The sequence below is a fragment of the Pseudozyma flocculosa genome (assembly GCF_000417875.1).
Source record: "Pseudozyma flocculosa PF-1 unplaced genomic scaffold scaffold00006, whole genome shotgun sequence".
NCBI classification, from domain to species: Eukaryota; Fungi; Basidiomycota; class Ustilaginomycetes; order Ustilaginales; family Ustilaginaceae; genus Pseudozyma; species Pseudozyma flocculosa.
In genome coordinates, this window is record NW_006920874.1 from 917,890 (window position 1) to 930,061 (window position 12,172).

At 66.6% G+C, this 12,172-nt stretch overlaps 2 protein-coding genes across 2 annotated transcripts; both read left to right on the forward strand.

Annotated features, from left to right (window-relative positions):
* Nucleotides 1–73: 73 nt before the first annotated feature.
* Nucleotides 74–7,241, forward strand: PFL1_02404 (uncharacterized protein; the record flags this gene model as incomplete). The annotated part of the gene is made up of 3 exons (XM_007879916.1): nucleotides 74–4,728; nucleotides 4,817–4,949; nucleotides 5,064–7,241. 3 exons carry the CDS (start codon nucleotides 74–76, stop codon nucleotides 7,239–7,241), a joined length of 6,966 nt encoding a protein of 2,321 aa, XP_007878107.1.
* A 1,269-nt stretch (nucleotides 7,242–8,510) lies between these two features.
* Nucleotides 8,511–10,382, forward strand: PFL1_02405 (uncharacterized protein; the record flags this gene model as incomplete). Its single annotated transcript, XM_007879917.1, has 4 exons — nucleotides 8,511–8,735; nucleotides 8,866–9,577; nucleotides 9,664–9,734; nucleotides 9,834–10,382. The coding sequence occupies 4 exons, from the start codon at nucleotides 8,511–8,513 to the stop codon at nucleotides 10,380–10,382; spliced, it is 1,557 nt and encodes a 518-aa protein (XP_007878108.1).
* Nucleotides 10,383–12,172: the final 1,790 nt, after the last annotated feature.

The window sequence follows — 12,172 nt, forward strand, 5'->3', positions numbered from 1 at the left end:
GCACGCAGGCCGTTCCTGCTGACCCCCCTCCGCTCTCCTCTTGCCCCACACCGAAACGGCACCTCGCCTCGTCATGTCGATGAGCTACTCAGAGGCAGAGGCGGGCGAGCAAGAGGTCAACTACCTCGTCCTCCGCCAGCTCGCAAAGGACGTCAACGTCAGGCTCTCTGATCCGCTTCAGGGCTCCCAGTCTCAGGCCTCCGCAAACCTCCTCGCCCTCTCCAATCCAAAAGGCCTCGCTTTCGCCGCCACCACCCAGGGCTTCATCGTCCTCCAGCTCTCGACCCTCCGCACCTTTTTCAAGGCCGCCGCACGAAACACTTCCCCCCGCGTCTCGGAACCCCTCCGCACCGTCGACACCACCTCAGAGGGCAAACCCGCCGCATCCAAGGTCACGTTCCTCCGCACGGGCAATGCCGACGCCAGCCTCGTCGTCGGCTTCGAGAGCGGCGCCATTGCAGCCTGGGACATCGACGGCCTCGTCAGTGGATCGCGCCTCGACCCCGCATTCGTCCTTCAGCCCCCCTCGGCCGACCTCAAGCTGCTCGAATTGGCGCCCAACCCCTCCGACCGACCCGAGCTCTGCGTCGCCCTCTACTCGCAGCCCGGCGCGGCCGGCATCGATGCGGGCACCGCCATCGTCCTCGACATCACAAAGGGGAGCTGGGGCTCGCAGCTCAACCCAGACGCCAGCGTACGCACCTCGAGCCTGTGCTGGTCGGTCAAGGGCAAGCAGATCGCGCTCGGCCTCGAAGACGGCGAGATCCTCCAGATCACTCCCGAAGGCGAGGCCAAGGACCGCATCGCCAAGCCCTCCAGCCTCGATGGCCCGTACTACATCTCCGACATCCGCTGGCTCGAGAACCATGCCTTTGTCACGACATACAACCAGCCGTCGTCGAGCGAACAGGAGCCGGAGCACTCCTACGAGGTCTACGCCGTGCTGCGCGACCCCAAGGCCAAGCAGGTCACGTTTGCCAAGTTCCCCGCCGACCCCGCCCCGCCGTACGGCGACACCTCACGCAAGGGCAACCGCTACGTCGCCTGGCTCAAAGGATGGGAGCCAGCCAAGCACCTCGTCTTTGTGGGTAGCAGCCCGAGCACCGACGTCGGCCTGCTCGGCTGCTCGAGCGAGGGCGGGGGCGCGGCCGCGTGGTCGATCATGGAGCTCGACGAGACCTCCCGGCCCATCCTGCCCTTCTCTTCGCTCGACAAGTCGTCGGACACGGCGCCCGTCGGCCTCGAGCTCGACCTGACGGCGACCGACGAGATCGAAGACCCCAACGCGGCGGCGCGCGGAGACGGCAACGACAAGATGCCAGCGGTTCCCGTCCTCTATGTTTACACCTCGGACGGCGTGCTGCTGGCCTACGACGTCATCAACACCCAGGGCGGTCCCTTCCCGGGCATGAGCCAGGGCCAGGCCGCCTCGGCCGCCTCGTCCACACCGGCGCCCGCACAAGCGACGCCGGCACCGGAGGCCACGCCTTCCGCTCCCAGCACGCCCTCCGCGTTTGGCCAGACGAGCAAGCCATCTGCATTCGGACAGACCAGCACGCCATCTGCGTTCGGACAGACCAGCACGCCATCTGCGTTCGGACAGACCAGCACGCCGGCGTTCGGACGCAGCACAGCCTTCCAAGCGCCCCTGCAAACGCCCTCGCCGTTTGCTGCTCCTGCGAAACCTGAGGGCACGCCAAACGAGCCAAAGGGCAGCACAGCAGCACAATGGGGATCGGCTGCACGCACGACATCAAACGCCGACGCGTCCGCCCGCCCCTCTGGCTTTGGCTCGACGGGCTTTGGCTTCGGTTTCAGCAGCCAGAGCACCTCCGCATCGACCCCTGCGACGCCTGCAGCAGCAGACAAGCCGGCCGCCCCGGCTTCTCCTTTCGTCACCGGTAGCGCGACCACGCCGTCCACTCCGAGCACGGCGGCTGCGGCGACGTCGTCGACGACAATGATAACGACGCCTGCACCCGCATTCGGCTCGACCTCTGCCTTTGGGCAGACGTCCAGCCCGTCGCCGTTCGCCAAGCCAGCTTTCGGACAGAGCTCCGGCTTCGGCAGCACATCTGCCTTCGGCAAGTCGGCATTTGGCTCTGCCGCCGCCAGCCCTTTTGCATCCACGCCCACGACGCCTGCCGCCAAGGCCGAAGCCAGTACCGCGGGCAGCAGCGGCTTCGGCGGGTTTGCGTCAAGCACGAGCAGCGGCGGAGGCTTCGGAAGCTTTGCTTCGAAAGGCACGAGCGCATTCGCCTCGGCTACATCGCCATCGAGCCCCGGCTCCGTCTTTGGCGGCGGAGGCAAGCTCGAAACGAGCACGACCCCCTCGAAGCCGTTCGGCGGATCCGCCTTTGGCGCGCCCTCGGCGTTCGGTAGCACGTCGACGCCCACTTCGGCCTTCACCACATCCGCATCCGCCTTTGGCGCCACCAGCGGCTCCGCATTCGCCACCAACAAGGCCGCCGAGGAAAAGGACAAGGTCGGATCCGCTACCGACGATGCCAAGGACGCAGGACCGGGCAGCGGCGGAAGCTTCTCGTTCGGAGGGCTCGATGACATGCTCGGTGGCGGCAAGGACGAAAAGAAGATGGAAGGCGCGGATGGCAAGCAGCCCGGCGGAAAGAAGTCCGACTCCGCGGCCAGCTCGCCGGACTCGGGCGTCAACACGGTCGTCTCGGCGCCCAGCACGCAGGCGCCCGCCTTCTCCTTCAACAAGGCCGCAGAGGGCGACAAGAAGCCCACCGCGTCTGCGTTCTCGTTCGGCGGCACTGGCGCCGCCCCGCAGCCCTCCTCTTCCTCGTCGTCTTCCTCGACGACCGCAACTGCGACCGCCGAAGCGGGTCGAGCCACCTCGCCGCCTGCACCCTCGCCGGCGTTCAGCAGCTTCAAGCCTGGATTCGGTGCCGGGAGCAGTTTCGGCAACCAGCCCTTCTCGTTTGGCGGTGCGCAGAACGGCCAGCAGAAGGCGGGCGGCACGTCTGCCTTTGGCTTCGGCGCAGGCGCCGCAAAAGACGGCGCGCAGAAGCCGGTCTCTGCCTTCGCCCCTGTTGTTAATGGCCAGACCAAGACCCTCGAAGGAAAGGAGGACCAGGAGAAGCCGGTCGAGGAGCAGGATAAGACACCGGTCCAGGAGCCCGCCGAGTTCGCCAAAGAAGAGGCTCCGGAGAGCGTCGAGGATAAGAGTGCCGAGTCGAAAGAGGCACCCTCGCCCCTGGCAGGCGGGCAAGACAAAGCAGCGTCGCCAGCGACCGAAGCCAAGGAGTCGTCCGCCAAGTCTGATGAGGCACCTGCCAAGCCGGCCTTCAGCTTCGCGCCGAAGCCGCAGGAGAAGGTTGGCGGTCAGGACGTCCCCGCGAAGTCGGCCTTCTCCCTCCCTCCGGCCCAGCCTTCTGAGGACAAGAAGGAAGATGGAGCTGGCGCCGCCTCAAAGCTGCCGATCTCGCCTTCGCCGACGTCTGGTTCTGCGGACAAGAAGGACGCCGCGGCCCCGTCTGCATTCTCGTTTGCTCCCTCACCTGCACCTGGAGCAGAAGCGACTGCCGCGCCCAAGAGCCCCTTCTCGTTTGCCGGTGGCAAGCCCGTCGAGGCTGGTGGAAAGCAGGACAAGAAGTCAGAGGAGCCCGCCAAGTCGCCCTTCGGCAGCTTCGGTAAGCCCGCCGCCGGCACGGCCGATTCTGCGACTCCGAAGTTTAGCTTTGGGCCCAAACCCACCATCTCGGCCGCGACCGACGAGACGAAGAAGGACGCCGTGCCGACGCCTGCTTTCGGCCTCGGCTCGCAGCCTGCGGCGACCCTGTCGTTTGGCAGCAAGCCTAGCACCCCGACGGCGGGATTCTCGTTCGGCAAGCCCGCCGAGAAGAAGGACGAAGGCGGACAGGACAGAGCGGTGCGTGCTTCGACGACTCCGCCGGACTCCCCGCGCAAGCCGGCTGGCGCCCCGCCGCCTCTGACCTTTGGCCAGCCTGCCGAGGCGGACCAGCCAGTCAAGGTCAAGGAAGAGCCACAGAGCCCGCCGGATCTGTCCAAGCCGCCGACTCCGTCGCCTTTTGCCGGTTTCGGCAAGCCGGCAGACCAGGGCGCGGCGCAGCAGGCTGCCAAGCCCGCTGAGTCTCCTGCCGCAGCTGCTACCCCATCGTCGCCGTTCGGCTCCTTTGGACAGACGCAGCAGAGCGGTGGAGGCTTCAGCTTTGGCAAACCTGCCGAGGCTCCGAAGCCCGTAACCTCGCCGCCGGCCGATCAAGGCGGCGCGGGTGCCAAGCCGCAGCAGAACTTCCTGGGCTTCAACTCGCGTGCGCCTCGAAGCAGCTCGCCGCTTGCAGGTGCGCCCGTCACCAGCGACGACCTGTCGAAATCGCCAGAGAAGGCCCAGGCTGGCATCAAGCCCCCCGCGACGCCCAGTGGCGAGCCAAAGCCCGCGTTCAGCTTCGGCAACTTCGCGCCCAAGCCCGCCGCACCTTCGCCGCTCGGTCAGCCGTCCTTTGGCGGCTTCGGTCAGGCTGCTGCCCCGGCCACCTTCGCCCCGCCTCAGCAGCAGAAGCAGCCGGCTGGTGCCGCCCCTCAGAAGCCGAGCTTCTCATTCGGACCGAGCCCGGGCGCACCGCAGACTTCATCGACACCGGCTTCCCAGCCTGCCTTTGGCGGTACAGGCGGCGGCATGTTTGGCAAACCCGCGTCGGGCGCATTCGGCGCGGCAGCAATCCCTCCGGCCCAGCCCGCAAAGGCGTCCGCTCCGGCGCCGAAAGCAGCACCTGCGCCTGCGCCGGCACCCGGACGCTGCTGCCGCGGCCGCTGGTCCGCCACGCGGTGCGAGCCCGCTCGTGTCGGGTCAGGCACCGCAGCTCGGTGGCGGCGTCTCGCAGCTGCAGCCAGGCGAGGTGACCGAGAAGGGCATCCAGGGCGAGTTCCTCAAGGCCTACCTGATCCTCACCAAGGAGCTCGGAGTGGTGAGTGCACGCCAAAAGGCAACAGGTCGAACGAGATGGCGACAGAATGCTGACCTGTGGTTGACGATCCCATCTTCACTCCATCGCCACGCCCCCCTTGCACCCGCTCTGCAGCTCCGCGGCAACGTCAACCAGTGCGCCGCCTTCCTGGCCCAGCTGCGACAGCCGACCGGGCTGCCCGAGTCGACGGCCGACTTTGGCGACGCCTCCAAGTGGTCTTTCGGCGATCTGCAGAAGATGCTCGAGCTGACGCGCCGCCTCGAGAGCGAGACGGGCCAGCTCGAGGACAAGAGCACGGGCCAGAAGCGGCAGCTGGCCGAGCTGCAGAGCCTCCAGCTCAAGGCCGAGGCCAAGCGCGAGGAGCTGGCGCGCTTCATCCGCGCCCGCAGCGACCCCGAGTTTGCCAAGATTGTGCGCGTGCGCCAGCTGGGCCCGGAACACGTCGAGAACCAGAACCGGCTGCGCAAGACGTCGCAGCTGGTGCGCGACCGCATGCAGGAGCTCGACGAGTACCTGGCGCTGCTCAAGAACCGCATCACCAACGAGAAGCTCGGTCGCTCGACGATGCGCGCGCCCACCCTCGACTCGATCGCACGCGCCACGCGCAACATTACGGCCATGGCCAGCGACCGCGTGCTCGAGCTCGACCACCTGGCGCTGCAGCTCGACATGCTCCGGGTCAGGCCCGGTTCCGCCGCTGCCGGCCAGCGGCTGCGTGACACCCGGTCCATGACGGCATCGATGGTCTCGAACCGCTTCGCCCGCTCGTCGACGGCCGCACCCGCGGCGCCATTCGAGTCGGTCGCCTCGCTCGCCGACTCGCTGCCCTCTGCCGGATCGGGCGCCGTCGCTGCCAATTCGGCCAACCGAGCCGCCTCGGCCGCGCTGCGCGCCGAGCGCGCCAAGAGGGAGGCCAAGGACGTCTTCATCGCGGCCCGCTCCGAGCCGCTGCTCAACCGCACCGCCGTGCCCGGCCAGCAGGGCCGACGCGCACCCACCAAGCCGTTTGAGAGCTCCGACCTCCAGATCGCATTCGCCAAGGGCCCCGTCCACCTTGCCCAGCGTCCGCCTCCACCGCCATCCCAGCAGCAGCCGCAGTCGCAGCCGCAAGAAGTGTCCCAGGCGCCCGTGGCTGCTAGTTCGACCGGCTCGCCGCCGCCCCCGACCGACGGAGGCAGGCCGCGATTCGCTCCGCCGTCTCCGGCCAAGCCTCTGAGCGCCTATTCGTCGCCCACGCAGCCGTTTGGGTCCCTGCCGGCTCCCCAGCAGCAGTCGCAGAAGCAGCAGAGCAGCTTCGGTGGGTTCGGAAGCTCGCCGCTGACGCCGCTCAAGTTTGGCGCGCCGCCCGCGGCTGGCATCTTTGACCTACCGCCCGAGGAGAAGCCGTTCATGCCCGGCGCTCGGCCCAACGAAGGCGGCACGGCGGCGCGTGGCCATCATGCAGCGAAGTCGAAGCCGAGGTCGAGCATTGCCGTCTCGCTGCCTCCTGCCACTGCGAGGGCCGGATCGCCGGGCTCGCCCGCTGGGCCGGCCAAGGTGTCGGACTTTTTCGCCTCGCCGCCCGCGGGTGGATCGAGCGCCGCGGCCGCAGCTCCTGCCCCTGCCAAGCCTCCGGTGTTTTCCGGGTTCAAGAATGTCGGTGGCGGCTTTGGCAGCTTGGGATCTTCGACGGCGACATCGTCGCCCGCTGCCTCTCCCGCTGGCTCTGGAACGCCGTTCTCTTTTGGCACCAAGGGGGCTTCCGCTTCGCCCGCGCCTGGCGCTGCTGGAGGAGGCTCGTCCAAGGTCGACAAGAAGGGCGGCGGCTTCAGCTTCGCGTCGCCGGCCACCAAGGCGGAGCCGGTCACGTTTGGCGGGCTGCAGCAGCCCAAGCCGGTGCCTGGCGCCGCGTCCGGAGTGGCGGGCGAGGCGGGCGAGGCGGCCGTGGCGGAGGCGGCGGCTCCATCTGGCTCGTCCCAAGGCGACGAGGCCGAGGAGAGCTACGGCCTCGAGGGCGACGAGGACGAGGACGAGGACGAGGACGATGACGACTACGAGGATGAGGACGACGACGAGGACTACGACGAAGACTACAACGACGAGGACGAAGATGACGACGGGGAGGGCTATGAAGACGAAGGCGAGGACGGGGTCGAGGTCGAGGTGGCCGCGGGCGAGGGCGAGGCTGAGGGCGAGGGCGACGAGGAAGGCCTGTCGGCGGTCGAGGAGGAGGAAGAGGAAGAGGAGGAGGACGAGGACGAGGACGAGGACGCGGAAGGGGACGTGCCCAGCAGTGATACGGTCAAGGCCTGAACACGGGCGGGCCTGTGCTCGTCCTAGAGTCGCCTCGCCTCGGCATCACCTCCCTCTCTACTCTTTCTCTGTCTCTCCCATCGCAATGTCGGATCGAGATGTGGTCGCATCATTGTCGAATGCTGAGCCTGTGCGCTGCGCAAGGCGGACGTACGCCGTGTGACGGTCTCGAGGCAGCCACGAGCTTCGACGGCCACGGATTTCTGTCGTAATTTTTTCGCCTTTTCGCTGCGACCTTCCAGGCGGCTGGCGAATGCGACTTTGTGAGGTGGAGGTTAGCGAGCGGCCTCGCAGGTGCCCGGTGCTCGATGCGCGTGTGACGAAAATCAAATGTGGGGGAGCCAGGCGGGCTGGCTGGCTGGCTGGGTCGGTCCACCTCGACAGGACAGGACAGGATAGCAGGCAGGCAGGCAGGCAGGCAGGCGACAAATAACAGCGACGAGGGCACTGCCCAGACGGCGTCTCGGAGCGGGCCGGCCTGGGCTAGGTGATGGCAGCGGCGTGGGTTGGTGTGACGTCCGAAAAAAACGACGAGGGGCCAGGCCCAAGCAGGGAGGGGATCAGGGTGGGGCAGCCCAGCCTAGCCTCTCAGCTGGTCGGTGCTGGCTGGCTGGCCTGCGCTTGGGTTGCATGCGTCACCCTAGCCCGGGCCGCCGCCGCACGAGCCTGCTTGGCTGGGTTGGCCTGGCCTGGCCCTGGCCTCGACCCCTTTCAGAGGTGCCCCGCTCCCTCATCCTCTCTCTGGTCGAGCACACCGACCACCTTCTCGCCCATCATCGAGCCCGTCGGAAGACACTCACGCCCGCTTCGACGTCCACCCTGCTGCCAGCCGTCCAGATACCGTCCTTTGGCTTGGGCAACGATCGCTGCTGCGACTCTGATCCAGTCACGACCCGCGCGCGGCAGCACCGGGTACGATCGCACGCCAGCCGGCGGGAAAAGGTCCGCGACCACCGACGACGTCCTAGCTCGAAGCGATTCAAAGGGCCAGCTCCGCTTCTCTCATCGCACCGCTGCCCGCACGCAACGCGGAAGTACCTGCTATCCCTCCGAGCGACGCCAGCCAGCCAGCCAGCCAGCCTCAAATCAAACCAGGTTTGACTCTGCCTCGCCGCGCCACGCCCCGAGCCTCCTGACCTCGCCAGCGGGCTCCGCTCCCTCGTATACACACACACACACACACACACACATACTCGACGCAGCACCTCGACCCAAGCGGCACAGGCATACCCTCCCTCTTTCTCTCGCACCCGCCGGCAAGCTTGCACCATGGCAGGCGGCGGAGTGTTTGGCATGTTTGGCGCGGCCGCCCAGCACCTCCAGAGCGACCAGGGCGGCGCCGCAGGCGCCACGGGCAATGCAGCCGGTAGCACCGCTTTCGACTGGAGCGAACCGGGCAGGACCATGGACCTCACCTTCCTGCTCGACGCCACCGGATCCATGGGCAGCTACATCAACTCGGCCACCAAAAACATCGAGACTATCTGCGAGAATGTGAGTGCCCCAGGCGGTGCCGCGACGGGTGCAAGGCTAGGCTAGGTGCAGCGGCCTCGGCTGTATCGTTCTGGTGCTGACAAGCAAGCCGCCCTTGATGCCCCGGTTTACCTCTCGACCCGCCCCACAGATCATCCACTCGGAGCAGCTCTCTGGGCCCGGCGCGCTGCGCATCGGTCTGATCGCCTACCGCGACCATCCACCACAGGACCACACCTACATTGTCAAGAACTTTGGCTTCCATACCGAGGTCGACAAGGTCAAGGAGAACCTCAAGAGCCTCTTTGCGTCCGGCGGTGGAGATGGGCCCGAGGCCGTGACGGCGGCCATGAAGGCTGCCCTCGACCTCGACTGGCGGCCCAATGCGACCAAGCTGGCCGTCCTCATTGCCGACGCACCACCTCACGGCATCGGCGAGTACGGCGACGGCTTCTCGGACGGCTCTCCCGACGGCGAGGACCCGCTGCGTCTGGCCAGGCGGTTCGCCAAGGCCGGCATCCCGCTCTTCATGATTGCCTGCGAGCCGGCGCTCTCCGGCTACATGAACGCCACCGACTTCTACCAGGGCCTCGTCCGCATCACGGGCGCCATGCTCGTGCCCCTGACGACGGCGAGCCTGCTCAGCCACGTCATCCTCGGCCTGGCGGGCGAGGCCATGGACCTGGACCGACTGCACCGCGAGATTGGCGACGCCGTCGCCGAGCGGCTGCGCAGCCTCAGCCTCGAGGGCGGGCAGAGCAACCCGATGGACGACGTCGCGCGCGAGCTCCACGAGCGTCTGCTGCTCCGCAACGAAAACACCAAGCAGCTTCACATCGAGAGCATCTACCGGGACTCGGAAGGTGAGCTGACAGCGGTAGGCGGGTGACATCGGCATCACTCTGCCGAGATGCTGATTCTCCTGTCCCCTCTTGCGTTGCCCCTGCAGAGTCGCGGCACAACGTCCAGATCTGGAGCTCCGCAGCGGACCTGGCCAGCGCGAGGCCACACATCCTCAAGGTGAGTAGGCGTGTCGTGTTTCTCTGTGAAGGGGCGCCTCGACGAATCGGAACCTGACATCTTCGTCTTCTTCTCCTTTTTCTCTGCCAACCCGGACAGGTCTCTGGCTCTCGGCTGAGCGACAAGTACCTCCAGACGCGCCGGGCCGCGTCGTCATACAAGCCCTACACACCCTTCCCGCACCCTCCCAGCGCGCCAGCAGCCTCGTCGTCGAGTTCGGCCCTGTCTGCGAGCTCGCCTCCCCGCTCGGGCACGTCTGGCTCGCGGCGTGTCATTTCCGACTTTAGCGCCTTTTCGGCGTCGCCGGGAATGTCGGTGCAGGCGTCCGGGTCACCGCCTTCGCAGTCGTCGCCGACGTTTGGGGGCACGTCGCCCCGGTTCGGCGGGGCCGGGTTCGGGTACAAGGGTCCGGAGGGCTTCAGCTACCGCGGCAGGGATGCCGCCATGGACGACGACGACGAAGACGACGAGGGTGCACCTGCAAAGGACTCCAAGACGCTGCCCGTGGCCGTCGATGCGGACGGCGTGATCCAGGTCGAGGGAGAGGATGGGCAGAAGCTGGCCTACAGGCAGGGCGCCATCAGCCTCGAGCAGGTGCGGAGGCTAGCCATGCAGAGCGCGTACCGCGGCGGTCTCGCCGACAGCTAGCCGGCGCGGCCATAGTCTGGCGCAGCAAGAGAAAGCGGCGCGCGGTGAGCAATCGGAGGAAGCGAGCGGACGACGGGGGAGGGCCACGGAGGCGGCAGCAGCGTTGAGAGCGCTCGGCGGTGAGCGCAGACATGGCCCCGTGTATCGCGAGCGGCAGAAGCAACCAAAGTCGGTGTTTGGCGCATACGGCTGTCCCCGTGCAGACACCTATCATCGCCCTTGATTCCGAAAGCCATAACCATGACGAGCTTAGGATCTGCTCCGCTGGCGAGGCGCCGTCGCGACGTGTGCTGTTCGCGCGAGGTCCTCAGGTCCACCTGATTTCGGATCCGAAAATTCCAAGAAGAGGCCGGCCGCTGGGGTCGCCGGCCCGGATCGACGGGCGCCTGTGACAGGGCCCACGGCCCTCGCCTGGCACGCCAGGCGGCCCGTCGAGAGCCTTGCAACAACGCCGCCCATCTCGAGGCCGTCATTCGACAACCTCTCGTCTTGTATCACAGCTCTTGCTCGTTGCTCGTGCGAGGCCGGTCTGCTGGTGTGCCCCATCTTTGAGAACCAAGAATCGAGAGTCCCATGCTTCCATCTCAGCACAGCTCTGCTCAATCAAAGGCCCGTCGGTCGACATTCCTCGACGCTGAAGCAAGCGTGAGAGGGGATGCTCTGCGCTGCGCCACGGCCTGTACAACGCTCCTTCTCGGGTCCATCTGGGCAGAGGATTTTGCCTTTCCAATGTCTCTCGGTGGTGCAGAGCATGCCTTGGCCTCTTTGTTGGCGCTTGAGCCTTGCAGCCTCGATGTATGGCTCACAAGAGCAGGCTCATGGTGGTATCATGAGCAATCGGCAGTGCCGCCACATCCCCTCCTGCTACTGTGGTGGTGATCAGCATCCCCTCTGCTGCTGGAGAGGAAGGTGCAAGGCTATCTGGCTGCTTCATTTGTGCAGTATGACACCCTCTAAGAGTGAGGAGCAGACTGTGAGTCATGGACCTCACTTCAGGAAGGCAGAGCAGCGCAAGGCTCTCTGCCACTTTGGCACCAGGGGTAAGGTCGTGTTTGGCCCCTGACAGACCCATCCTTGCAGGGTTGGCCATGAGACCAGCACAGACATGGCCTGCCCAGGATAAGCTGAGGGAAAACTGGTGTGACAAGCTCAAGGTTTGCTTCCCTGCTCTGCTCACCAGCAGGCATGCTGACACACCCATGCCAGGTCAGCAGGGCACTGAGACTACTTTGGACAGGGGAGAGTACGTGTGGATCTTGTGCTGACTAAGCCTGAGCTTGATCCTGCGATGGCGCAGCGGTGTGGAATGAGGTCCAGGTGATGGCCCCTGCACCCTCTTCCCCTGTTGGCCTCCCTCTGCAAATGGGGCAGGGGTGCATCTGTCTTCCCTTCCACCATCTCCCCCCACCTTTCCCCCCCCTCCCTTTTGCTTTCCCTCTCCGCTGTCCTTCGCAGCCCCGGCAGTTTGACCGTGCGACGCGCCGCCCCGCCGCCCTTTCGACCTCGTCCAACCCCTCTTGCACCTCAACGCAAACACCGGTGACACTGCAGACACGGTCGCCCGCTCGCGATACCGACGGTCGTTTCCGGATGCTGTGTGGTTCTTGGTTCTGTCGGCCTCGTCGAGCAGACTCTTTCTGCTACAGCTGGCCTTGATGAAGGGGCAGCGCATCTATCTCGACCTCACCTCGCCAGAACCGCCGTCGCACACGCGTCCCCAGGCGGCCCACTCGCTCCGCGCCCCGCCGGACACCGCTGCCGCCGCTGCTGCTGCTGCCGCTCCCAGATCC